Source organism: Carcharodon carcharias, chromosome 14 (assembly GCF_017639515.1).
Source record: "Carcharodon carcharias isolate sCarCar2 chromosome 14, sCarCar2.pri, whole genome shotgun sequence".
Classification (NCBI taxonomy): domain Eukaryota; kingdom Metazoa; phylum Chordata; class Chondrichthyes; order Lamniformes; family Lamnidae; genus Carcharodon; species Carcharodon carcharias.
The window spans coordinates 17,029,310-17,057,277 of record NC_054480.1 but is presented as its reverse complement, the minus strand read 5'-3'; the positions used below and the strand labels follow the sequence as shown (position 1 = coordinate 17,057,277).

General features: G+C 42.2%; 1 protein-coding gene across 1 annotated transcript; it reads left to right on the top strand.

Annotated features, from left to right (window-relative positions):
• The first annotated feature begins 98 nt into the window (after positions 1-98).
• On the top strand, positions 99-27,746 carry LOC121287360 (src-like-adapter 2). The gene is made up of 8 exons (XM_041205161.1): positions 99-378; positions 9,339-9,464; positions 13,075-13,177; positions 14,721-14,807; positions 15,692-15,795; positions 21,819-21,968; positions 22,813-22,942; positions 23,556-27,746. The coding sequence occupies exons 2-8, from the start codon at positions 9,386-9,388 to the stop codon at positions 23,791-23,793; spliced, it is 891 nt and encodes a 296-aa protein (XP_041061095.1). The 5' UTR covers positions 99-378; positions 9,339-9,385; the 3' UTR covers positions 23,794-27,746.
• The last annotated feature ends 222 nt before the right edge of the window (positions 27,747-27,968 follow it).

The following is a 27,968-nucleotide window of genomic DNA, read 5'->3' as shown; positions in this document are numbered from 1 at the left end:
CAGGCCTAAGGTAGGACGTCACAGGAAACACATAACAGAGATATTAGGCAAAGACCAGTCACATAAACGCTGGAAGTCTAAACCAGCACGTCATCATACAGCACTGCACACGCTGGAGACACCCCCAGCAACAGCTGCATACTGACTCATTCTCCTTTAACTGTTCGTTGAACACATTGTTAGCACTGTCACACGAAGGCTGCTTTCAGACTCGAGAATACATCAATACTCTGACTTCATCATCCCAGGAGGGGCTTTATTGGATTAACTGGTCATTGGGTGTTGTGTGTTCTAGCTGGTGACACGGGTGCGATCTTCAGGAGAAAAATATCCACTAGAGAAGGTATCACTTGCCTCAAGAAGGAGGAGAGACAATGTGTAAGTATTAAACATTACATATTTTACCTGGAGTGAGGAGAAAATTGAAGGCAAAGGTGTAGAAAAGTTCTCTTTTCATTATGTTTCTCTGGTATCAAAGCTTTTTTTGCATGTGTAAAGTTTGTGTCCATCAGCGTGAGATATGAGTGATGGCGGATTTCACGCATGACTCTCCCAGGTCAGATGTAGCGTGCTTAGACACAGAGCAAAGCCCTCCTCTACACTGCCACAACAGTGTGTTCAGCCCCAGCCTATTGTGTAACATTATATACGCTACATGAGACTTGTAGAGAACATTGGTGGGGAAGCGGTACTAACCTAGGAGAAACAGTTTTTATTCATATCACGCTGGTCATGTGCCCAAAGGTATGCAATTTAGCAAAGATTTCATTATTACCAGGTACAAGTTTTGTAACAGTCTTTGCAAAGTTGTTACAGTGTGAGGCAGGGTGTCTGAGTTTAGTGGCGTCCGAGTTTTAAGCTCTTAAAACATTTTGACCTTGTTATTCACTCTAAGCCAATTTAGTGCAATTGCCGACAACTTATATTTATATGGCACATTTAGCATTTAAAATCGAGGCAGTTCTGGATCAGGTGGGTAGAGTGGCTTGAACTGAACTTAGCTATTCTCTACAACTGCAAGTTATCCCAAGGCAAATAGTTAAGACTAAGTTAGAGAATTACAGAATGAGGAGCAGGAGGAGGAGGTTGCTGTTTTGTATCTTGTTGGTCACTGAAAGTTGAGTCACTTTTGGAATCTGCTAACATAAATATTGAGAGACTTGGACAAAGTCCAGGCGTGCACTGAGAAATCGAGAGGTCTATGCTGTTGGACAAAGTGCATTTCATAAGAAGCTTTACTTAAGTTTAACGTGTGAAATGGAAACAGAGTAGAGCAGAGCACTGAGTGTATTTTCAAAACCCCTGTACAAAAATTAAAAATACATTTTGAACCCAATGGTCTGGTTCATTCCCTCCAGGCTAACTAATCAGACACCCTAACTCTATTTCCATTATTCTAAATTCTGATTAATAAAAGTTTTATCAGAAATGCGGGGAACTTTGGAATGTTATGTCAATGCAAAGTGCTATGTTATTTGGAAAAGCAAAATTTTCTTTCAGCACTCAAAGGGTTAACTTGTCTTTCTGAATTGGCCCACCTGCCTTTAAGTGGATAAAGGGATGTCTTAGATGTCAATTACTTGGGACTAAGGTTCTTTGTCATCCAAATACATCGTTGCCAAGGTACACTTTATTCTCCTTGAAGTTTAAAATCCCATGGCAAAATTTGAAGAAGAGCAGGTGGGTTCTCCCAAACGTTCCCCCACTGAAACAATCTCCAGATCATTCCCCTTCATTCCCCTGAACTAGGTCCTGCATTGCTTCCTTCCTCGTTGGGCTAGAAACATACTTGTCAAGCAAATTAAGTTGTACACAGTTCCACTCCAGAAAGCCAGTCAGTGAAGGATAGAACTGGACTGGAGCCAATCTTTACATATTTTTATATTTATTTACAGAGTTACACATTACAAGCATACACCTCCTTAACCCAACAACCAATGCTTTAGTCAGTGTCTATTTATGGGAGCTCAAGTGAATCGCCACTTTATGGCTACTACCAATTAAACACAATTAACACACATTTCAGGAATTCATCCTCTTATTTTCTCTTTGCACTTACTTACTTTCCCAGTTCTCCCTTATCATTGTTACTCTTAAATTCTTGCATCTTTCTGTAATTTGCCTGCAAGTTTTCTCTGCTATCTCCTACTGCATCCTCCCCCTCCCCACCACTACCAATTATTCAGTGCCTAATACAAGAATCTTAGTAACTGCAGACTCATGGTCATAAAAGCTGATTGCCCTATCTGTACTTCTGCTGCACTTGTCTGATATTCTGGAGGTGAGAGCCGGCTTCTCCAGCCCAGCTCCTTTCCTGTCTGTCTCAGCTTACAGGATGTTAGCAAAACTTGAAATCCTGATGCTGCTAGGGATTTGCATCTGCTCATGCACATGCCATTCAGGTTCTCAGGGTAATCCCAGAATCTGTTGATGTTCTGCAGTTTTTTGACAAAGTACCAAGGGGGGAGATAAGGACACTATTTTTTTTAAACACAACGAATTGTTGTAACCTGGAATGCGCTATTTGAAAGGCAGAAGCAGATTCAATGTCAACTACCTAAGGAGAATTAGGTATGCACTGGAAAAGGAGAAATATTCTGGGCTTTGGGAAAAAGAGCAAGGGAGTGGGACTATTTGGATAACTCTTTCAAAGAGCTGACACAGGCATAATGTGCTGAATGACCTCCTCCTGTGCTGCAGGACTTGCAGAAAGTTTGACAGCAAGTAGGCAGGCTTGATTTTCTACACACACACACACACACATACACACGCACACACACCCACACCTATTTTCTATTTATTAATACTTTAAACAATTCAACATAGAAACCAGCATTGACAATTTGATATGACTAGGATTGGTGCTGCTGCCTTTACTCTTCAGTTGTCAGGTACATTTCATTGTGAAATGGATATTTTAATGTCACTGTGAGAAATTCACATTGCCTTTTAGTGTGCTGCTAGAGGTACCTAAACATTGACACACAAACATGACTTGCTAACATTTTCCCCTTACGTGTGCTCTGCAATAACTGTTTTTGTGTCAAACAAAAATGCAGAGCCTTCCCTGACCTGGTTACAGTATGAGCTGATTTGCACTTGGAACTGCAGCATTATCATATTCTCCAGTTATCACCCACCAAACATTTTGGTTGAACATTTTGAACATTTAGCAATATCCTGTTCACTTGACAAAGTGATTTCTCTTACGCGTGCAAACGTTTCAAGGCTTCTTTGCTGAATAAGGCCAGAATGGTGCATGCATGGCTGTAAGGCAGATAGAGCTATAATAAAAGTGTCAGTTGCATTCCCCTTTAGCAGCGCCTTAAGTCCACTGTTAATATCAGAAGATTTAGACTGAGGGTCATTGATGCATGGGTATGCTGATGCAAGTGAGGGGGAGACCCTAACTAACTTGAGACCAGAATTTATCCATCTGGTTGCCAATGTTGCATCTGCCTGAGCTGATCGTGCAGCTCACTGTGGTTGGAAACTTGGTTTGGTTGTACAATAAACTGTGGTTAGGTACATCCTCCCACTCGTATATTGAGCTTACTCAAGAGGACTGAAAAAAGAGAGCGAAAAAGAAAGTGTCTACTAGTCAAAGTGGTCTTATCACCAAGAATCAATTGTTTTTTTTAAAAATTCCTAACCAGCAATAATTTTACAATACAAAAACAAAAATACCTGGAAAAACTCAGCAGGTCTGGCAGCATCTGCGGAGAGGAACGCAGTTAATGTTTCGAGTCCGAATGACCCTTCAACAGAACTAAGTAGAGATAGAAGAGAGAATAGTAGAAATATAAGCTGCTTTAAGAGGAGGTGATGGGACAAGTAGAGCTGGATAGAGGGCCAGTGATAGGTGGAGATAACCAAAAGATGTCACAGACAAAAGGACAAAGGGGTGTTGAAGGTGGTGATACTATCTAAGGAATGTGCTAATTAAGGTTAAAAAGCAGGACAAGCAAGGTACAGATAGCCCCAGTGGGGGTGGGGTGGGGTGAAGGAATCGAAAAAGGCTAAAAGGTATGCTAATTTTACAATGCAAGTTTGATGATATCAGCCCAGACATTAGGATTCTTATCAACTAGCTGCTTATCCATTTTCTTTGGAAAAACTCAGCAGGTCTGGCAGCATCGGCGGAGAAGAAAAGAGTTGACGTTTCGAGTCCTCATGACCCTTCGACAGAACTGGTTCTGTCGAAGGGTCATGAGGACTCGAAACGTCAACTCTTTTCTTCTCCGCCGATGCTGCCAGACCTGCTGAGTTTTTCCAGGTAATTCTGTTTTTGTTTTGGATTTCCAGCATCCGCAGTTTTTTTGTTTTTATCCATTTTCTTTACTTGGTATGACGAGATAGGAATACATAGAATGTACAGGAGAGAAACAGGTTCAACTGGTCTATACCAACAATTATACTTCACACAAGCTTCCTCCTATCCTACTTTATCCAACCCTATCAGCATAACCCATTCTTGCTCTTATATTTATCCAGTTTCTATTTAAATGGTAGATGCTGTTTGCCTCAACTATTCCACGTGGGAGCAAGTTCCACATTCTATGCATGCTCTGGGTGAAGACTTTTTTTCCAAATTCCCTATTGGATTTATTAGTCACTATTTATTAGTGACTATCTTATAACTCTTATTTTTGGATTCTGACCCCTCCCCCCTCCCCACTAAGTTAAAATGTCCCCAGGATGGCATTGATTGATATTTATGTTTCTATCTCATCTGATGCTTTGGTGGGCAAATACACTCTCTCATCTTCTCCTGTGCCAAACTGAACAGGTAAAGCCCTAGGCTCAGTTCCCAGGCCTTAGCTGAGACTGCTGATCACAACTGCAGCCATAATTGGTGCAATTGATCTCAATATCTATTGGCTGTGGTGACAGGGGGGAAGGGGCTGTAGTGAGGGAGGTGGGGAGGGGGGAATCAGCCACGGCTCTTGTTCCCGTGACTCATGCTGGAAAGTGTAAACTTTAAGGATCTCAATTCAAAGCGGGGTCTGTGGCATTCTGCTCAGAATTTGAATAGCCTCTCAGCGCTTCCTGTTTAGTTTACATTTTGTGAATGGCCACGTGTCAAGCACCAGAAGGCAACAGATGATTCTAGAACAAGTCGATGCTTTCAGGAGAAGAGGGGGGAAACTAGGATGGGGTGGGGGGGTTGGGGGGGGGGGGTGGTGGAGAGCGCCATAGGAACCTGAAGAATTTAAGGTTTCCTGTTAATTGACTTATGATCATGCTGAAACCCTCAGCTATTCCTTTGTTACCTCTAGACTTGGCTATTCCAATGGACTCCTGGCTGGTCTTCCACATTCTACCCTCTGTTAAATGTGTTACTGTACTAACCCTATGATATCCGCACCGGTTTAATAAATGACTCCATTTTGATGGACTGTATCCACCATTTTGCTCTCTGAGCTATTTATTTAAAACTTGCAGATTAAGTATTAATTTATTGCACAGTTTGTTACAGTCTACAATCCTTTCTGGGGTTTGTTATTTTACCGGCAAGCTTCAGTCCTGTGTTCTCGCTTCCCCTCATTCTGTACTTCACTAGTTACCAATCTGCACATACGTCTATGCCAGTTCATAAATGTGTGTGAGTGTGCGTGTCAATGTATTTATATGCATAGGCATGCTTGTCTTTTATGTGACTTTGGGTCATGTATGGCCATCTTTCTATGTACCTATATCAGTCTTTATTTGTGTATCAATCTATTTGAGTGTGCAACTGTACATCACTTCATGTGTCTCAGTGTACACATATTAGCATATTCACGTATGTATGTTGCATGTCAGTCTCTTTCAGCTCAGTTTTTATTTGTATCCATTCTGTGACTCTCCACAGTTTTTTCTACAGAGCTTGTGACTGGCTTCATATGGTTTGCACGTTGTTCACATGGGCAGACTAAATCGTTCACTAAGTACCAGTGAGAGCTTGCATTTCCATAACGCATTTCACAACCTCAAAGGGCTTTACAACCAATGAAATACAACAATGATTATACTTCAAGAAGTAAGGTAGGGAACAGGGCAGCCAATTTGCACACAGCAAGGTCTCACAATCATGACGTGATAATAATCAGATAAACTATTTAATCCTGGTGTTGGTTAAAAGATAAATATTGACCGGAAGACTGGGAAGAGGCAAGCAAACCCCCCGGTTTAATAACTCATCCGAAAGATGGAACTTCATACAATTCGCTGTCCTTATACTGCACTGAGTATGAAATAAGGCAATTTCCAATAAAACTTTGTTTCATGACATGTAATTTTAAAAATAATTTAAGAACAAAACAACTGAATTCACTAAGCAACCTTACCTATAGAAAGCAGCGTACAAGCAACTTGGGGAGTCTTTCTTTACTTTTATGGAGATTTGCACTGTTGCTTCACGCATTCTTTACTTAATGATTCCAATGAAGTTTAAAAAAGATAATAATAGCCATGAATTTCTAAATCTGTCAGCTGGTAGGATGAGCTGGCCACACCGTCACAAGATGTTTTTGCACAGTTTGAGACTAAGAAAAGATGTAAATGCAGATAACACCAAAATAGGTGGGTAAGTAAGTTACAATGAAGAAATAAGAAATTTACAAATGGATATGGACAGGTTAGGCAAATGGGCCAAAATTTGGCAGATGGAGTTTAACGTGGATAAGTGTGAGGTTATTCATTTTGGTCAGGAGAATAAAAAGGCGACTTATTATTTAAATGAAGAGAAATTTCAGATTGCTTCAGTGCAGAGGGATCTGGGTATCCTTGTACATGATTTGTTGAAAGCTAATATGCAGGTACAGCAGGTAATAAGGAAGGCAAATGGAATTTTCGCATTTACTGCGAAAGGAATAGAGTATAAAAATAGGGAAGTCTTGTTGCAACTGTACAAGGCATTGGTGAGACCGCACCTGGAGTACTGTGCACAGTTTTGGTCCCCTTACTTGAGGAAGGATGTAGTTGCACTGGAGGTGGTTCAGAGGAGGTTCACTAGATTGATTCCAGAGATGCTGGGCTTGTCTAATGAGGAGAAATTGAACAGTTTAGGCCTATACTTGCTAGAGTTTAGAAGGATGAGAGAAGATCTAATTGAGGTATATAAGATGCCAAAGGGGATAGACAAAGTAGACGTGGAGCAGATGTTTCCTCTTGTGGGTCATTCTAGAACGAGAGGCCATAGTTTTAGGCTAAGGGGTGGTAGATTTAAATCAGAGATGAGGAGGAATTACTTTTCTCAAAGGGTCGTGAATCTGTGGAATTCACTACCTCAGAGTGCAGTGGATGCTGGGACGCTGAATAAATTTAAGGAGGAGGTCGGCAGATTTTTAAGTAGTAACGGGTCGAAAGGTTATGGGGAGAGGGCGGGAAATTGAACTTGAGGCCGAAATGAGATCAGCCATGATCGTAATGAATGGTGGGGCAGGCTCGAGGGGCTGAATTGCCTACCCCTGCTCCTAGTTCTTATGCTCTTATGTAAAGTGCAAGAAATGGAAAACCACACAATACACAACCACATGACCCTAGTATTTGGTCTGGGCCAATTTAGCCCAATTTCCAAGGATACCTGTTGAGTAACATTGTGCACCACACTATGTATTAACACAAACTATAATAATATCACAGAAGAGGAGATGTGAGCATTGGCAGATCTCCTCTGGCACTCCTTGGGATAAGTAAGCGGACAGGCTGGTTTATCACCAGAAATGGGTGCAATCTATTCTGCTGCTGCCATTGTATTTAAAGCGACCATTTTCTCCAAGGCTGCAAAATCTAATTTCTGTAAGAAGGACACTCTAAAGTCCATTGGAGGTGCAGTTAATTAGGAAAGCCTCATGGCTGCACGTCAGAATGAAACAGACTTAAAACGAATGCTTTTCTTATTTCCATTACTTCTGATGCTTTGAAGTGTGAAAGACTCAAAATGTTTGAATTTTGTTTTTAATTCAGTCTTTGGGATTTGAGTGCCGCTGGCTAGGCCAGCATCCATTGTCCACTCCTTATCGGCCTTGAGAAGGTGGTGGTGAGCCACCTTCTTGAACCGCTGCAGTCCATGTGGGAGGCACCCACGGTTTCTGTAGCAGCTTCTTACAACTGAGTGCCATGTTAGGTTATTTCAGAGGGCAGTTAAGAGTCAACCACACTGCTGTGGGTCTAGCATCACACGTAGCCCAGACCAGGTAAGGATAGCAAATTTCCTTCCATAAAGGAAATGAACTAGTTGGATTTTTAATAGCAATCAGGAATTTTCATGATCATTTTTTTAAACAAGAATAGCAATTTGTTCCAGATTTATTAACTGAATTGAATTTAAATTCCCCATTTGCCAATGTAGGATTTGAACTCATGTCTCCAGTGCCGCCTCTGGGCCTCTAGATTACTCATCCAGTCATGTGACCATTAGCTACTGCACCCCTAGAATATGCAAATAGGTATAAATGCAAATTTAACTTAATAAATATAGTGCGTATACACTGGTGAAAATGAGGTTAAATGTTTTCTATAAGTTTGCAAATTAAACCTTCTTTTAAAATCAAAGCTGCCAGCAGAATTTTAAAAATGGGCCCACAAGTGAATTTAATTCCACTGACAGAAAGCACAGCTTAGACTCTTGAAGATAGTAGGCTGTAGAAATAAGGCGTGTATGAATACTGCAGATGAGTTAATGGCAACATATTAAAATCAATAATTCACTGAATGATATTTATCACAGGTCCTTTCCAGAGGCTGTTTTGAGAAAGACTCCTGCTTGTTCTCTCAAGCTAAATAGCAGCACCAAGAGGCTTAGGAACAAACTAGTGGGCAGCAACTGTCACCCAGGATATTGTATGTAGCATAAAGAAGAGAAGATCGAGGAAAAACAGTATCATTTTGAAAATCGGAGACTTTATCGATCAAATATCATCTTGACTTACTGCCACTCTTTCTCTTGTTTGGAACGCTTCAAGTTGCACGTCTCTCATACTTAGCATAGAAATGTCTGCAAGGTGTGTGTGTGTGTGTGTGTGTGTTTGTGTGTGTGTGTGTGTGTGTGTGTGTGTGTGTGGCCGGCTATCCACTTAAGTTTCTAGCCAATGATAACCCCAGTATGTTAGTGGTGGGGCAATTCAACGATGGCAATGAAGTTGAATGACAGGGGTGGGGGCTATCAGCTCCTGGTCATTGTTCTGTGATACTGGTTGAAGATGTATTTATGAGGATGGGGTTAAAATCAGCAATCACCCTATGTACACTTACTGTCTGGGCTCTCACACGTGCATTTAATGTGCATCAGAAGGAAGCATTCAATGAGAAGCATTGAATCACGAGCACTCAGCTACTCTTCCTTCATTTTACAGCTTCTCCTATTTAATACATTGAAAAACAGTTCACTGGCCTGGAAGGTATGGGCAGCCGACCAAGCAAGTCCAGGCATCAAACTATGGCAATGAATCCATCAAACCCAGTCAACCAGCTCTCGACAGGTAAGATGTACTTTTTGTTGGCAAGGGAATGAAGGGGGTGGGGGTGGCGAGGGTAACTTTCCACCAAGGTACCTCATCCTGGCCACTGCTCTGTAACCTTTGCGGGAGGATTTTACGTAGAATTACATGGAATGTACAGCACAGAAACAGGGCCCCTTATGGCAGTGCGGTCTCCAGATGTTATTGAGTGGACAATTGCTGCTCCAGCTGGGGATAATGGTGTCACTATATGCTGCTAACAACAAGAGTGCTGCCTTCAGATTTTCCAGTAACTGCCCCGTATCGCCTTCCATACCCTGTCGGCCAGATCTGAAAAGTTGCTGATGTGGCTACCAGGCAATCAATCACCCCTCTGCTCGATGTGAGACCTGGGCCAGGAACCCCTAAAACACTCTAACCTCAACGAACAGGTATTCAGGAGACAATGGAAAAAGCTGATGCAAATTTCTTTTTCGGCCCGAGTACGTTTTGAAATTTTCCACCGCGCTCCAGTTAAAGACTGACACTCCCATATAGTCAAAGCAGAGTGAGCTTTGCCAGCCTGGCCCCTTCATTTTGTTCATTTGCAATGCAAAATGGTTGTATTAAGATGGATGATTCAAACACACCAGTGAACCACAAATGAACTTGTCAACTTGATGAAGTTGTTTATTTTTTAAAAAAAAGGCATGCGGCATTATAAATAGAAGCACAGTGAGCAAAAATTATGTTAACATTTATGAATCATTGGTTAGGCCTCAGCTGGAGTAGTGTGTCCAATTCTATACACCACACTTTAGAATGGATGTCAAGGACCTGGAAAAAGAACATCTAGGCTTACTAGATTTACGGTACCACAGGCGAGGGACTTGGGTAAACAAGAGAAGTTGGGGCTAAAGCTTGGGGCAACCGCCGCAAAAGTGCAATGGGGAAAGGTGGCTGTCTAAGACCTTTCTGCCATAGTGCACTGAGGGGCTGTGAATTGTATAAACCCCCTCGGGCTATACAGCTCACAATGAATGTATGCATTGACTACTAATTGTACTATAATTGTATTGAAGCATCTCAGAATGCAACATGATGTATGTTGATAACTCCAATACCATTGTCTGAGTATCTGTAATGACCATATTGAAATGATTGTAATATTCATTGATTGTATTGAAGCACCTCGTGATCCATGTGGAAAAGTTGAATCTGATTGCACTTTCTGTGATGGCCATTTAGAAATGTTTTGTAATGTTTGCTCAGATATTTTATGAATAAAGTATATCTTTCAAAAATAAAGTTGGGGTTACTCTCCTGAGAGCAAGAAGGTTATGGTGATATTTGATGGAGGTGCACAAAATTATGAGGGGCTTTGAAAGAGTAGATAGGAAGAAACTGTTCCCACCGGCAGGAGGGTCGGTAACCATAGATCAGAGTTAAGGTAATTGGCAAAAAAATCCAGGGGAGAGATGAGGTTTTTTTTTACTCAAAGTTGCTGTGAATGCAATGCCTGAAAGGGCTGTGGAAACAGAAAACTTTCAAAAGGGAATCAGATAAAAACTTGAAAAGAAAAATAACATTGCAAGGTTAGGTTGGAGTAGTTGAATAACTCATTCTAAGAGTTGGCTTTGATGCAGTGGGCTGAATGGCCTCCACCTGCATGATTTTATGATTCAGTATTTCTCTGTGCCAAACTCAATTTGAGTTGTTTCAACAAAACCGATGCAGGTATGTGTTTGTTTTATTAAGAAAGACAATGAGGTCTGCTAGGTGCTAATGGCTCTATTGTTACAGTGGGCACAGAGACTGTCACTACTTATATAAAAGCAAAAAACCGCGGATGCTGGAAATCCAAAACAAAAATAAAAATACCTGGAAAAACTCAGCAGGTCTGACAGCATCTGCGGAGAGGAGCACGGTTAACGTTTCGAGTCCGTATGAGTCTTCAACAGAACAGAGGAAAAATAGAAAGGAGGTGAAATATAAGCTGGTTTAAGGGGGGGTGGTGGGACAGGTAGAGCTACTTATACAGAGCCAAGCTGGTAGTGTATCAGTGATTGCACCAGGCTTACCCTAACCCAACACATATACTAACCAGTGCCTCCCCACCACCGGTCCCCCCACCAACACCGCTCTTCTTCCATACCCCCCTGCCCTCCACACACAAGGCCAACAGTGTCAGACTTTGTCTTTCAGAGCTCAGTTCATAATCATTAGTGTCACTTCCAAAGGTCAATTTGCTTTGGCTCCTGTGAGTAAAACTGTTTGTAAATTGTAATGGTAAGAAACCCAGTTGAGAAACTATCATGTTGACCGGCATATAGATCACCCCAGTATATAGGCCACAGCCCGGGGTAGATTGTGTAACTTTCGTCACCATGAAGTAAACTAGGAATAGAGGATCAGCCTCTTGCCTTTTAGCCGTTCAGTCTTTCCAGGAAAGTGTGCAACCACCCATTTAGTTCTAGCTGGTAAAAGTCAAAATCTAACCTTTCAACTTGAGCCTCTTTCCCTTCCCCAGAACAAAATATCATTAACACCCATGCCCAGCTAGCATCATTGTAGGAGCACTGCAAAGACTGCAGCTGCGCAAGACGTAGGCCCATCGCTCCCTTCACAGGGCAACCAAAGGTGGGCAATAAATTGTGTGCATGCCAATGTTACCCACTTCCTGAGAATAATTGAAACCACATTGGTGAGATGACTGATAATAAGGAGAACTGCGAGTAGATAGGGAGAGCCCATTCTCGCTGCTTGGAGAGCCTAGGGTTGTAGGGCATGGTAAAAATTAGAGCCAGACCTTTCAGAAGTGAAGTTAAGTAATGCCCTACACGAAAATGATGCTAGAAGTTTGGGACTTTCTCCTGCAAACGGCAGTGACTCCAGGTCAATTGTTAATTTTAGAACTGAGATTGATAGATTTTTTTTTTGTACCAAAGGTATTATGGGCCAAGGAATGGTAAATGGAGTTAGGTCACAGATCTTCCTTGATCCCATTGAATAGCAGAAAAGGCACAAGGGGCTAAATTGCCTACACCTGGTCCTATGTTCCGATGATTAAAGACAACTTTTTTTGTTTTATAATTGTGTAGCCTACTTGCTCGTTAATGTGATTATCAATACTTGTAGATGAGTGTAATTTTACTTCTGTTGACTGGAATTACGCTCATCAACAAACGAGATGTCTTTAACACCTCCATATCTGCTGAGTCTCAAAATTGGCACCCCCGCTTTCTCAAAATACACAGATAGTTCAATGCAGTTGAACAGCTATACTTAACCTCAAGCCAAATATAAACTCCAAGAAGGGCCTGGTTTCTTTCTAGCCATTCTAGCCTTTAGGTGCAAGCTATGTAAAGTTAACACCAGAATTGCTGCATGTTATTAAGGATATTTGGTGCAAAATTATAGCTGGTGATATCAACAGGGAAATACTTAATGCAGTCATATGACAGAGATTTTATCCATACAAAGTGTTAGATGCTCGCCTGAAGTCATTTGTAGGCTCTTGTATGTGGAGAAATAATGAGAAGAGATGGGGTGGCCATTTTGCTTTTTTGCAGTGGTTAATACCTTTATGCTAACCCTGATTTTACTTAAAAGAAAGGTTTCTAATGTTTTCAAAATTGTTTTCTTTTTCTAGATATTAGCAAAATTATGATGGTGGTGGCACTGTATAATTATCCATCGACATCCAATTCTGAACCTGTTATTAGTGTGGGCGAGAGGCTGAATGTTATTAGCGAGTAAGTATTACTACATGTGAAGCTGCTATGTACCCGCTTTTACTGTGAGTTCAGCAATTAAGCCTTTAGAACATAGCTGAATGATTCTGTTGATCGGTTTTCCTGCGCTGTGTGAAAAAGCGTACCCAGACAGGCCTCCAACCAGAAAGGCAAGAATCTACATGCTTGGGCCACTCACCAATAAAATCTATGGTGTGATCAAGGGCCTCCCTTTACTTTCCTGCCTCCGGCAGTGCATCTATGTACAAACGTAGGAATTAGAAGCAGGAGTAGGTCACTCAGCCCTTCGAGCCTGCTCCGCCATTCAATTAGATCATGGCTGATCTGACTGTAACCTCCTGCCTACCCTTAATAACCTTTCACCCATCTACCTCTGCCTGAAAAATACTCAAGGACTCTGCTTCCACTGCCTTTTGAGGAAGGGGCTTCCAAAGATGCCCTATCCTCTGAGAGAGAAAAAATCTCATCTGTCTTAAATGGACGACCCCTTCATTTAAAGCAGTGACCCCTAATTCGAGATTCTCCCACCAGAGGAAACCTCCTCTCCACATCCACCCTGTCAAGACCCCGCAGGATCTTAAATATTTCAAAAGGTGGCTTCAAGAAAGAATTCACCTGGGAATCCTGTCAATCTGACCTTCCTGGATCTCATCGGATTGAGGACGTGGTGTGGGATATTAGCAGCATTATAGTTACCACCCTCGAAGATTGTCTTGAGCTCTCCTGGAGCAATCCTGGGGAAATGTGTTGGGGGTATTTATTAAATTCTGAGCTTCCCTCTCGCCCCTCCCAATTTTCTTTAAACACTTGCCTTTATTGGCAATGGGGGGGTGGGGGGAGGGGAAGCTATTTGACTAATGGTTGAGAATAATCTAGTCAGGATGATTAAGAATCTGTTTGCTTTACCATTGGATTGGGAAGGTGGTGTGCCATGACGATGGATGTATACGGTAAACAATGGCGGGAGCCTGGGGCTCTTGGTAGTGGGAGGCCATGTGACAACACCTCCAGGAATGCCCCCAACCTGAGTTGGCAACAAGGCATCAATGTATTCCGTTGTCAGCTATTTGAAGGGCAACATTAATTGAAGGGTTTGCAGTGTTTCAAAAAGTATCCACTCTGGCTGTGTACTTGCACAGTTGAAACAACTAGCCAATTGTAATATAAACAATTAATACACTCTCTCTAGTTACAATAAAAGTCTGCATGGAATGAAATATGAACACTGGCTGAAAGCTCGTACACAGACAAGCAATCCCTATATTTGCACATCCAGAATTACCCCTTTTAGTATTTTGAATGTGTCTAAAGCCAGCTTCTAGTTAGAGGGAGTGCAACCTTTAGCATTTTTGTTAAGTCCACGCACGGTACGATTTTAATGAATTGCTTGCAGCATCTTTCACTGTAGTCTGTGGAAAATGAGCAGTGCTGACATTAGGAAAATCTGCAGCTGAAAAGGCTTTGAACTCCTGCTCCCAAAAACAGGCTGATCAAAATGTGAGCGAAGTTCTGTTGACCGAGTTTCCTTTCTGTTAAATTGTAGGGAAGGTGATTGGTGGAAAGTAGTGTCCATGACAACTGGCAAAGAATGTCACATCCCTTGCAACTATGTGGCAAAAGTGTATCACAGGTAAAGAGGGTTCTTCAACTTTCATATATTCTAAACTGCAATTATGTTCATACATTTGTGGTGACTTTCTGATGAAAATTTCTATTTTGGAAATGGAAACTGGTGGTTGGAGGAATGAAAGACATGGCCATTTAGAGTTCTCAATCCCTTTTCCATTGCAGCATCCAATGTTTTTATTGCTTCCTTAAACTATCACTTTCAAAAGGTTGATTTTTGCTCAATGGGTAGTGTTCTCATCTCAGTTAGAAGGTGTTGAGTTCGACATCCACCCCAGAGATGTGAGCCAGTAATGTAGGCTGACGCTTAGTGCAGTACGGAGTGAGTGCTGCACTGTCAGAGGTGCTGGCTTTTGAATAAGATGTAAAGCTGAAACCCTGTCGACTCTCTCATTTGTGGACGTACATTTTATGGTACTGAAGAGCAAGGGAATTCTCCCTGATGTCCTGGTCTATATTTAGCTTGCAACCAATATCACTAAAAGCAGATTATCTGGTCATTATCAAATTGCTGGTTGTGAGACCCATGTGCAAATTGGCTGCTGCATTTCTTTGCAACAGTGGCTACACTTCAAAAGTGTTTAATTCACTGTAAAGCACTTTGAGACATCCTGAAGTCATGAAAGACACTATATAAATACAAGTCTTTCTACGTTACCACCTACTCACTCTGTGCCCTCTTCAGCTGAGGTGATTGGGTGTAACAAGACACGTCCGGGTGGATGCTAATACATCATGTTTTCAGTGTTGTGCAGCAACAATATCATGTATGAGTAGTGGGAAATTACAGAGTTGGTGGGGGCTGAATTAAACTGGCTGCGTCTCCCCTTTGCACTATTTCACTTTCTTTGTTCTTTCTTTCCCCCCTCCTCCCCCTCCCACCCACAGGTGGCTGTTTGAAGGAATCAGCAGAGAGAAAGCAGAAGAGCTGCTATTGTTGCCCAGCAACAAGTCGGGGGCCTTCATGATCAGAGAAAGTCAGACCAGGAAAGGTAGGCAAAGGAAAAAAGAATGTCCATTCTGAGTCAGATGCAATCTTCAATTCCATTACATTTTTAATTCCATGAAACGTAAGACACAGAAAATAGGAGGAGTGGGTCATACAGCCCCTTGAACCTGCTCTGCCGCCCAATAAGATCAGGGCTGATCCTTTACCTCATCTCTATTTTCCTACCTTATCCCCATGTTCCTTGATTCCCTTAGTGTCCATAAACCTATAACTCTTTGTCTTGAATAAACTCATTGACTGAATATCCACAGCTCTCTAGGGAGGGAATTCCAAAGATTCAAAACCTACCGAGTGAAGAAATTTCTCCTCATCTCAGTCGTAAATGGCCGACCCCTTATCGGGAGAAACAAATAGCTTTCCAGAGTGGATTTGAGTGATAACACAATCGATCATTTGTTTATGGTATTGGTTGCAGTCAAGCCCTGACCTCATTCATGGTATCAGTCCCAGGCATGGTGAAAATGTGGCAATTAACCTGGTGCTAGCACTAACATATGTTGCTTATTTCGTTCCATGTGTTCTCTGCCCAAAGGCTGGTCCTTGGCTCATTGTCAGCTGATGCTTCCTGAACCTATTTTCTTGGCAGCTTTAGTCAGTGGTGATTTGCCATTGCAAGAAGTCTTGCTACAATTTTACAGGGTTTTGGTGAGACCGCATGTGGAGTACTGTGTAGTTTTGGTCTCCATATTTAAGAAAGGATATACTTGCATTGGAAGCAGTACAGCGAAGGTTCTCAAAATTGGTCCCTGGGATGAGGGGGTTGACTTATGATGAGAGGGGGAAGGTGATGTTATAGTTGCATTGTCACTGGACTGGGGGTAATCCAGAGACCCAGGGTAATGCTCTGGGGACCCGAGTTCGAATCCCACCATGGCAGATGGTGGAATTTGAATCCAATATAAAAAAAAATCTGGAATTAAAAGTCGAATGATGACCATTGCTGATTGTCATAAAAACCCATCTGGTTCACTAATGTTCATTAGGGAAGGAAATGCCCTTATTTGGTCTGGCCTATATGTGACTCCAGACCCAGAGCAATATGGTTGACTCTTAATTGGGCAATAAATGCTGGCTGAGCCAGCAACACCCACATCCCATGAACGAATAATAAAAAAAGGGCCTACACTCTCTAGAGTTTAGAAGAATGAGAGGCAATCTCGTTCTGAAGGGACTTGATGCTGAGAGATTGTTTTTGCTGGTCAGGGAATCTAAAACACAGGGGTGCAGTGTCAGGATAAGGGGCAATTACTTAAGACTGAGATAGAAATTACTTTACTCGAAGGGTGGTGAATCTTTGGAATTCTCTACCTCAGAGGGTTGTGGAAGCTCAGTTGCTGAATACACTTATGGCTGGGATGGATGGATTTTGTTGTCTCGGAGAATTAAGGGGTATTGGAACTGATGGGAAAATGGAGTTGAAGCCCAAGATCAGCCATGATTGTATTGAATGGCGGAGCAGGCTTGACAGGCCATCTGGTCTACTCCTGCTCCTATTTCTTGATGTTCTGCTATTAGGGCCAGGGCAAGGAGGCAGGTCCCAATTCTACTTCAGCAGGAATGGGAATTATTCTGAACCGCACACTAGTCAACAGAGCTAACTGGCCCCCATGTTGTTTATGGCATGTGGAAATATTTGGCAAAAGATGTAAATGCCAACAGGGTTATGAGTATTTATCCTTCGAGACAGGAGTGTTGTGTTTAGAGTAAAGCAGGGCGGTAGAGGCAGAAATGTGGTGTCACTGATTTACAGGCCCAGTATCCTATGTGTATGAAACACATCTGTAAGTTCTTACAAACTGATGCAATCACCAAGCTACTAGCCTCAACTTTTGAAGATTTCAATCTGTAAAGCAAGACCCAGAGTAGAAATTGGTGGGGGGTGGGGATGTCAACTCTTTCATGTCAGGCAAGAAAGATCTGCAAAATGACTGCCAGAGAAACATTATCAGCAGCTATTTATTTATTTATTCCATGCTTATGATTACTACCAATGGCATTTTTAAAAAATCCCTCAGCAGTAAATAAATCAGAACTAGAAAACTAGTAGGTACCAAAAGGTAGAAGTGAACAACTATTATCATGACGTCTGTAAAATATTAAAACTCACACTCACTAAAAATATCCCTAATTGATTAGAGTCATAGTCATAGAGTTATCCAGTGCAGAAACAGGCCCTTCAGCCCATTGTGTCTGTGCCGGCCATCAAGCACCTATCTATTCTAATCCCACTTTCCAGCGCTTGGCCCGTAGTCCTGTATGTTGTGGTGTTTCAAGTGCTCATCTAAATACTACTTAAATGTTGTGAGGGTTCCTTCCTCTCGGACCACCTCAGACAATGTGTTCCAGATTCCGACCACCCTCTGGGTGAAAAAAATTTCCTCAAATCCCCTCTAAACCTCCTGGCTCTTATCTTAAATCCATGCCCCTTGGTTATTGACACCTCCGCTAAGGGGAAAAGTTTCTTCCTATTCCTACCCCAGCTATGCCCCATATAATGTTGTATACCTCTATCAGGTCTCTCCCCCCACCCCCCACCCCACTTCCCAGCCTTCTCTTCTCTAAGGAAATCAACCCTAGCCTATCCAGTCTCTCTTCATAGCTGAAATGTTCCAGCCCAGGCACCATCCTGGTGAATCTCCTTTGCACCCTTTCCAGTGCAATCACATCCTTCCTAAAGTGTGGCAACCAGAATTGCACACAGTACTCCAGCTAACTAGCTGGAGTGGGCTAACTAGCATTTTATACAGCTCCTACATGACCTCCCTGCTCTTATATTCAATGCCTTGGCTAATAAAGGCAAATATCCCATATATCTTCCTAAACACCTTATCTACCTGTGCTGCTGCCTTCAGGGATCTATGGACATGTACACCAAGGTCCCTCTGATCCTCTGTACTTCCTAGGGTCCTACCATTCATTGTGTATTCCCTTGCCATGTTAGTCCTCCCGAAATGCATTACCTCACACTTCTCAGGATTAAATTCCATTTGCCACTGCTCTGCCCATCTTACCAGCCCATCTATTTCTCCATTCCTGCTTCTAAAAATTCTTGCAAGTCAATTCCTAGACTTTAATATTCATTTACGCTTTCTGCACACTTCAAAAGACCTTATTGAATTGATCAGCAAGACCTTAGTAATAATCAGAACAAAGTTCTTTGTCAGCTGTGGCCCAGCTGGTAGAACTCTTGTCTCCGCACCAGCCATTTGTGGGTTCAATTCTCACAATCAAGACCTGAGCAGAAAAGTCAGTCTGTCAGACCAGTGCAGTGCTGCGGGATGCTGCACCATCACAGGAGGAGATATTAAAACAAACCCCCATCTGCCTTCTCTGGCGTATGCAAAAAATCCTCTGGCACTATTTCAGAGAAGAGCAGGGGAGTTATTCCTGGCGTCCTGGCCAATAATTATCCCTCAATCAATATCACTAAAACTGATTATTTGGTCATTATCACATTGCTGTTCGTAGGAGCCTCCTGTACATAAATTGGCTACTGCATTTCCTGCCTTACAACAGTGACTACACCTCAAAAATACAACTGTAAAGTGGTGTGAGCATTCTGTGGGTGCGAAAGGAGCTATATAAATGCAAGTCTTTCTTTGTTAGAGTTGTACCAAGCTTCAGTGATAATTACAACAGGGTTATACCAAACAGTACTATTATTTCAAAATGAGATAACAGATGGAAATTCATATCACATGCAGGGATATCTTTTAGGTCTCAACACTTAGTATTAATACAGAAATTGTTTGAAATGATCTTTTAGATGATGCCCTGAATAAATAGTAAAGGCCCGAACCAGCAGTAAGATCAGCTGATGGAAATAACTTGCATGTGAAGCTGGCTATGAGTTAATCATGTTGAGCTGATGTTGTGGTCAGCCTCACGGTGAAGATATTTATCACACTTCATTACTACCTGTAAGCAAGTATGCTGCTGAATTGGTCACAAATTAGTTTAAATTGTTACTCTTTTGAAATGAAGAACTCCAGAGTTACACGCTGAGCAATCCTTACCCTGCTGAATTAATAGCTCCACACAGTTACACAGTGAGCTATCCTCTGCTGAATAAACAGTTACACATCTTTACTCTGCTGAATTAAAAGCTCCACACTTATACACAGTGAATAACTCTTACCCTGCCATAACTAATCCTTAGAAGACACTAGTAACCTCGTTCACTGTATAGCTTTACAAAGTTTATATTTATTCAGCAACGTAAGGATTAAAACGTTAACAATTGTCAGATTATTTGTTAAAATAATTCAATCCAGCTTTAGTGAGTACAAATTGTTACTCCGGGAAGCATTGTAAAATCATAACTGTAATGCTATTAAAAGATTTTAAACTAATTAAGAATCAACAAAATAGAACTCAGGAAGTCTTTAAGTCTTGTCTGTAAATTGAAGCGTGAAGATGTTCCCTCCCCTCTGCCTACCCACGTCCTCCAGAGATAACAAAGAAAGGAAACCAGATAGAAGTTCTTTACTGTGAAAGCCGGTTTCTAGGTGCTTATCGGTATTGAGTGGCTGCACCTGTGAGACCTCACTCCACCAAACAGGTGGCACCTTGCGTAAATCTTGAAACGCCGAGCTGGTGACAGGAAGCTGCTTCTTCAGACCCCCCTTGTGTAGTCAGCCCCTCTCAACTTCAGATGCATGCTATCGAGTGCCACAACATTTACCCTCACAAAGCATCTGAGAGAAACCCGTTAACCCTTCAGCTGCTGCAGCAGGATTACCACACTATTTCAATGTCTGGGGAGGAAGGCATTACTGAAAGTGAGTCATATGCAAATAAAAATTTTGCATTTATATTGCGTCCTGGCACAGCCTCAGGAGTTCCAAAAGCACTTTACACCCAACTAAAGTGTTTGTTTGAAGTGCAGCCGGTGTTGTTACCGTCTTCTGAATGATCAGGAAATGGATGACGGAAAGTGAATTATGCCTTGGCTTTCCCACCACCCCCCACCCCCACCACCATCGCTTTGCAGGAAACCTTTCAAAAGACTGACTTAAAGTCAGAGGAGGATATTTCTTACTGTGCCGCAGAAATTAAGCACAATTTGTTTTCAGCTAGGACAGGAACTTCCACAAAGAAACTACTTTAACCAGAGAGTGGTGAATCTAAGGAATTCATTGCCACAGAAGGCTGTGGAGGCCAGGTCATTGAGTGTATTTAAGACCGAGATAGATAGGTTCTTGATTGGTATGGGGATTAAGGGTTACGGGGAGAAGGCGCGAGAATGGGGTTGAGAAACTTATCAGCCATGACTGAATGGCGGAGCAGACTCGATGGGCCGAATGGCCTAATTTCTGCTCCTATTTCTTATGGTCTTATGGTCTCATGACCGCACCCCCACACTCATATCAGGGTATGACTCACGAGCAACTTCCAGACGGTGGCTTGTTAGATGGTGAGAGTGCCCATATCATTGGGGTATTGGAATGTAAGGACCAAATTAGATGACAGTGTTTGTTTGGATCAGTGTGAGCACTGTTGCTTCTCTGTCAGAATGTTGTGCATTCAAGGCTTGAACACAATAGGCTCAATTATGCAGTTCTGATGCAATGCTGCATTGTTGGAGGTACTGCCTTTTGGAGAGAATTGTTAAACCAATGCTCTGAAATGCCTATTCAATTGGATTGACACAGAAAGAAGCCCTGCCTAAGATTTATCCTTCAACCAGCCCCGCTCCTAAAATCCTACAACAAAGGAGGCCATTCAGCCCAAATGGGCCTGCTCTACCCCCTGTCCCCCTGGATGTGCAAATTCCTCTTTTTTAAGTACAAATCCCTTTTGGAAAGTTGTTACTAAATTGCTTCCACCATCCTTCCAGGCAGTGCATTCCAGATCGTAACAAGGCATTGGGGAAAAAAAAATCCTTACCTCCCCTGGTTCTTTTTCCAATTACAGATTGGGGATTGGGGAAAGGAATATTGTGGACGTTCTGTTCATTGCTTTCCCACAGCTCTGAATGTTGATGTTCTCCTCTTGTTTCTGCAGGTTCCTATTCGTTGTCTATTCGACGATCCAACAACGCCTCATGGGATTCCATCAAACACTACCGCATTAATCGCTTGCCCAATGGCTGGTTCTACATTTCCCCTCGACTCACTGTCCCATCTCTGCATGACATGGTGGATTATTACTCAGGTACATCTCACAGCAGCTCTCAGCCTCTTGCATTGTGTCACCCAAGAGTTTTCATCAGGCTAGCTTCTACTGACAACAGGAAAAATGAAAAAAAAACCTTTACAGGCCTTTTAAATCGACACCAAAACTTTTTTTCTCATTCCTTATTTTATTCCTTCACTGCTGCTCAATAGAGGGCATGATTAACAAGTTCATGGCAATATCATTGGATCTAAGTTGCTTCCAATTCACACACCAGACCATGCTTTCTTCTTCTGCAATGCCTTTTATTTCCCCCTTTTCTATTTTGAATGATGGCATTACACAGTGCAATAAATTATTCAAAAGGTAGGGTTCTTTTCTTTGAACATTAGAGTCAGTTTGGTGTCACATAGAAGGAGAAACGTCAGTGCAGGGTTAGGACCTTGTTTTGCTTTTTGTATCGTGTGTGTCATCTCAGCCGTAGAGGGCAAATTCAGCGGTGATGACTGGGCAAACACAGCCCCAACAACATGCCTTATCACCAACCTCAGGGAAGCCCCAGTCAGAGATTTCCATTTCGAACAGCACCCCTCCTTTTTTTGTCTCTGGGCAAGGGGATGCCAATGTAGATCAGCGAGCATATGGGTGGTGGTTGAACAGGACTTGGTACAATTTAGGGTTTGGCAGCAGAGTTATGGATGAGCTGAAGCTTATGGAGAGTTCAAGGTTGGGAGGGAAAATATGAAAATGTCTGTCCGTCGGACAAGACATTATTTATTTAGTCTTTTCTTCAGACTGTCAGGAAAGTCACATGGATTTACATCTGAAGTTGGCCATGCCTCTCTGCATCATGCTGACCTTACATTCTCTCTGTCCTCTGCAGAATCTGGTGAGGGACTGTGCTGTACCTTGAAGGAACCATGTCACATTCAGGGGCCTCCTATTGCCCAGGGCCAACACCCAGACCCAGTCGTGGTGCAGAAGCCTCAGCTGAACTGGAGCGAGGTGGACAGGTATGAAGCACGCCAACCGTTTACATCAACAATGTCAATCTCCAACATGCATCACACCTAAAGAGAGACAACTCAGAGCACACTAAAGGAAAAGAAAGCTGGGAAATGAGCTAGCAAGCTGTTGGAAGGGTTCCTGGTGGGGGTGGGGGGCGGAGAGAAGATACAGTCAAATAGTTTCTCAAAAATTTTCAAAACCAAATTGGAGAATGAGCTGGGAGAGAAATCTAGAGGCCAATGTCACCGGAGGGAGTTGAAAGAGGATGGATGTGTGCAATTTTATGTAGGAATTGTGAGTAAGAAAATTTATGGGTAAGGGAGGGCTGAAGTAGAAACTCAATCCTCCGAGATGAAGGCACAGAGTTGGACTTTTCCAATGCTGAAGGAGCGATTTCTTTATCAAGGTGAACCCCAAGCCCTCCAGTCTCATGGTCAAAGTGCCCCTTATCTTATTTCTTAAGAGTTGGTCACCCTAGTAGAAAGTGCCCATATAATCCGAACAAGTACACGGCTCCAGAGTGCATTATGACCTATTTCTTCCCTGAAGCCCAAACACCACCTGTGATGCTCTTACCCTGCTGGAGAGCTCATTGTTCAACTTCTTTCTCTCTTTCAGCTCTGTTTTGATCAACGACAACAAGGATTCAGGAGAGGAGTCGCCCATCAGCACAGGTCTGCGGGAAGCCATCAACTCTTACTTGTTCATGACTGAGGAGATGGGGCTGGATGAGATGAATGACAAAAAGACTCATTTGAAAATGCTACAAGCCCGATTACAAAGCAGCCAGCGTCATGCTAACTTCAACATGATGGGGACTCTCAGCCATCTAAATTTCAACTCAGATGGACTTTAACCCCAAACAAAAGAATGGAGGGATCGTTGTTGAGGACTTCACTTTAAGTTATTTACTACAGTTATTATTCTGGTGCAGTTGAGCTGCACTTTGTTAATTTCTGTTTTCTTAAATGTTAAAATGAATGGGGCACTGTAATCTATTGTCTTGCAGGTTGGAGGAAGGCTTGAAACAGGTTATTCTGGTTAGACATGGTCCTAGGCGTTCCATCACATGACCTCCTGGCCCGACTCACTCAAACAGCTCCCTTTTGCCCTATCTCCAATATTCTTTATAATTCATAAATAAAAATGTTCAAGGGAATTGAAAATCAAAGCACTTTTTAACCAATGCTTCTATAGTTTTCAACCAGGGGTGTTGTTTGCAGCAACATTCAGGAGATTTATCTCTAACTCCTGGTGACTCCAGGGCAACCTTGGCCAATCTAACTCTTGGGCTCATTGTGCTAACACAGAATACTTACGGTGTCTGCTGAGGTAAGGAAGACATTAACTTCTCTTTGAGAACTATCTTACTGTGCTTCAGCTTGCCATGAGGTCTAAAAATGAAAGCAAGATCATGAGGTATTGCATCACTTCCTGCGATTATGTATACTGTCTCATTAGCATATCAGTTTTCATTAACCCGTTAGACTACATCTCCCCCGAGTCTCTGATTTTACCTATTAAAGCACAGAGAGTTGGAACCTGAGGTTGAAATGATTTACCGACTGTTTGGAGTGATTCCTTTGTTTGAGGTTGTATTGACTGTGGTTCCTGCCACACTTTGTCTATCACTCTTGCTGTCCCTTAGGTTAGAACACAGCTGACTTTCTGCTACAAGGACATTATGATTCCAGAACACTTTTAAAACGGTTTCCTGTTTGCTCCCTTCTACTCTTGAAGGAGCTTGGGGCAGAATTTCACCTGCCGCTTGAGTAACTTTTGTGCAGGTGTGAGCCCAGACACTGAGTGGTGGAGGACTATTTGATAGTGAGGGCATCTTAGTCCAGACCAATTCTATCCTTACCCAGCACTGAATATAAATCGGGGGCAGCCTGAGTCTCCTCTAGCCAAGGGATTTCTCAGGCCATCTGAAGCACTCTGACCATCGTATGTACAATATAAGATTCATGTAAGACTCTGAGGGGGCTTGACCTCTCAGGGTAGATGCTGAGAGGATATTTCCTCATATAGGGGAAATCTAGAACTAAAGGGCATATTTTAAAGTTAATGGGTCTTCCATTTAAGATAGAGATGAGGAGGAATTTATTCTCTATGAGCAGTTAGTCTTTGGAGTTCTCTTCCAAAGAGAGGAGTGGAGGCTGGGTCATTGAATATATTCAAGGCTGAGTTCAAGGGATTTCCGATTGACAAGGGAGTCAAGGTTTATGGGGGCAGGCAAGAGAATGGAGTTAAGGCCACAGTCAGATCAGTCATGATCTTATTGAATGGCAGAGCAGGCTCGATGGGTCGAATGACCTATTCCTGCTCCAGTGTCTTATGATCTGATGATCATCCATGATGGAATTTGTTAACTCAGTACAGGCTGCAGAATCTGACCTGGAACCTTGCTGGTCCTTATAACTTGGTGACATGCCTCATTGACCCCCACCATCGCTGCTTTTACATCCTGCGCCAATTTTACTTTAGATTGTAGTCAACGCAGAGCAATAGTAGGTTGGTGTGAAACATGCATTCCATCTGATCCCATGAGATTCTCACCCAGCAAGTTTGGTTAAAAATCTCCCACTACCATTTCAAAAATAAGTTATCTTTGCACTGAAATTTTGTTGTGAAGATTTTTCTTTCAAAAGCTAAAGCAAGAGTTATTTTTCTTGCTGGCACTTTTGAACCTTGGGTCTTACAACAATAACAACAGCAACTTATATAATATGCCTTTAATATAATGAAAGACCCCAAGATGTTTTACAAGAGCATTATAACATAAAGTACCACACTGAGCCCCATAAGGAGATATTAGGTCTGTTGACCAAAAGCTTGGTTAAAGAAGTAAGTTTTAAGGAGTGTCTTAAAGGTGGAAGGTGAGAGGGGGAGAGGTTTAGGGAGGGAATTTCAGATCTCGGGATCCAGGCAGCCGAAGGCACAGCTATCAATGGTGGAATGATTGAAATTGGAGATGCTCAAGAGGCCAGAATTAGATGAGAGCTGATATCACAGAGGGTTTGGCACTGGAGGAGGTTACAGTGATAGTGAGAGGCCAGGCCATGGAGAGATTTGAAAACAAAAATGAGAATTTCAAGATCAAGGCATTGCTTGACTGGGAGCATAAAATTATATCGCTTCTCCAGCATAAATACAGTTCATCGGACCCAACTGGTCCATGGCGATGTTTATGTGCCACTTAAGCCTCCTCTCCCCCTTCAACTAATGCTATCAACATATCCTCCTCTTCCTTTCTCATCATGTCTTTATCTAGCTTCCCATTTAGATGCATCTATGCTATTTGCGTCAATTATTTCATGCAGTAGATAATTTCACATTCTAACCACTCCCTGGGTAAAACATTTCTTCTGAATTCCCTATTGGATTCAAGCGTTACCATGTAATTAAAAATCAAATTCATGGCAGCATTGAACCATTGAGTGTGTCATCAAATGTTATCAGGGTAAGCAATGAGCCATTACAGTATCGCCTGTTCTTAGTAACTAATTTCATTTAGTGGTAACAGAGTTAGGAAATATAGTTGTGTGTCAGCCCCTAGGATCAAATTGTAACTTTGAATACAAAACGGCAAAGTAAGCTTAAAAGCAACTTTGTGCCCCTTTGTGCTTTCAGTGAGTCATAGGTAGAGCTAGCAGGATCTAGTTCACAGGAACTCACAGGACATGAGAGAGCTATCCAGTCATGGAATGGAAGATTCCTCCTGCACTGGTCTTTCATAATATTCCATCCTGCCCCTGGGAACAGCGTGAGCTTTAACATTAAAGCAATACTACAACAATGTCAGTGTTCAATACCACGATGGCTAATCAGAGCTCAAATCAGGCCGCAATGGAAATTGTAACGCAGTCTAAATCTGGCGCCGTGAGAAAGAGTTGAATCATTTCCAACTTGCATGGAACCATAGCTGCTGAATGTGTAATTCACAGGCTTCAATCCATCATCCGAGCTCGAAAGGAATTGCTAAAGACCTGAACTTCATTTAGGGTTGCCAACTCCGGTTGGATGTAGTCCTGTAGGTTTCATCACATGACCTCCCACCTTCAGCCGCCCCACTCAGGCAAATATTTTTTTCAAATCTAATATTTTGGCAACAAAGGAACAGTAACAAGATTTTAAATGCACTTGGTATTTTTCACCAGCATTGTACACAGCAATGTCCCAGGAGGTTCGTCTTTGATTCCTTGAGACTCCAGGGTTGGTAACCCTAAATCCACAGGTGTTCTATGCTTTGACTGGGAATTCCAGGTAATTGGAATCAGTAAGGAGTGTTGCTCATTTGGGATTAGAGGGCTTTTGGGACGGCACTCCCAGGGGACCCTACACAAGAAATCACAGCCCAGAATATCTACAGTCCTGTGTTTTCTTTAAAAAGTGCCCCCTATGAGCAGCACTCTACACTGGGAGTGTCCTATCTAGAATGAACCCTAATATCCAGCAGTTATGAATGGCAAGTCGTTTCAAACATCGGAAGTGGTATAGTCCATTGGAATGATGTGCAAATGGAAAGAACAGCAAATGGTTTAGCCCATTGGAATTTTGTTTTGGTGGGAGTGAAAAGGGGCGGTTTGTTTTCTTGGAATTCAATGCTCGGAACAGAAATGTGTTCTGCTCCAGTGAAACAAGAAATCAAAATGTGAAAACTTTGTCTAAAATGCTGTATTGAGCAATACAGCATTTAAGATGATTCTGTATAATTTATTTGACAAATTCAGCAGTCACATTGTAAAAATATTTTTTGACTTATTTTGTTATTATTGCTATTGTGAATAAATCAAACTTTGTAATAGAGTCACTGCATCGCGTGTCATTTATGTTTCGCAGTTTCAGTAAGGAGCTCTAAACCACACTTAAAGGGCCAGATGAACATAATTAAATTTTCTGCACTCATTCGCCTGCAAATCAACCCTTTCAATAGCATGCTGCAATCTCCATTTCGCTTTGTAACATCTATTAAATGTAATGCCTACTTGATTTTAAAAAATCGAAATCTTTACGCAAAGTTAGAAAGGA

What these genes read in the sequence shown, in the direction of transcription:
- LOC121287360 (XM_041205161.1), top strand. Translation starts at nt 9,386, where the DNA reads ATGGGCAGCCGACCAAGCAAGTCCAGGCATCAAACTATGGCAATGAAT. An exon ending in AGTCAACCAGCTCTCGACAG is followed by an intron (nt 9,465 to 13,074) that starts GTAAGATGTACT and finishes TTCTTTTTCTAG; the next exon opens with ATATTAGCAAAATTATGATG. An exon ending in AGAAAGTCAGACCAGGAAAG is followed by an intron (nt 15,796 to 21,818) that starts GTAGGCAAAGGA and finishes TTGTTTCTGCAG; the next exon opens with GTTCCTATTCGTTGTCTATT.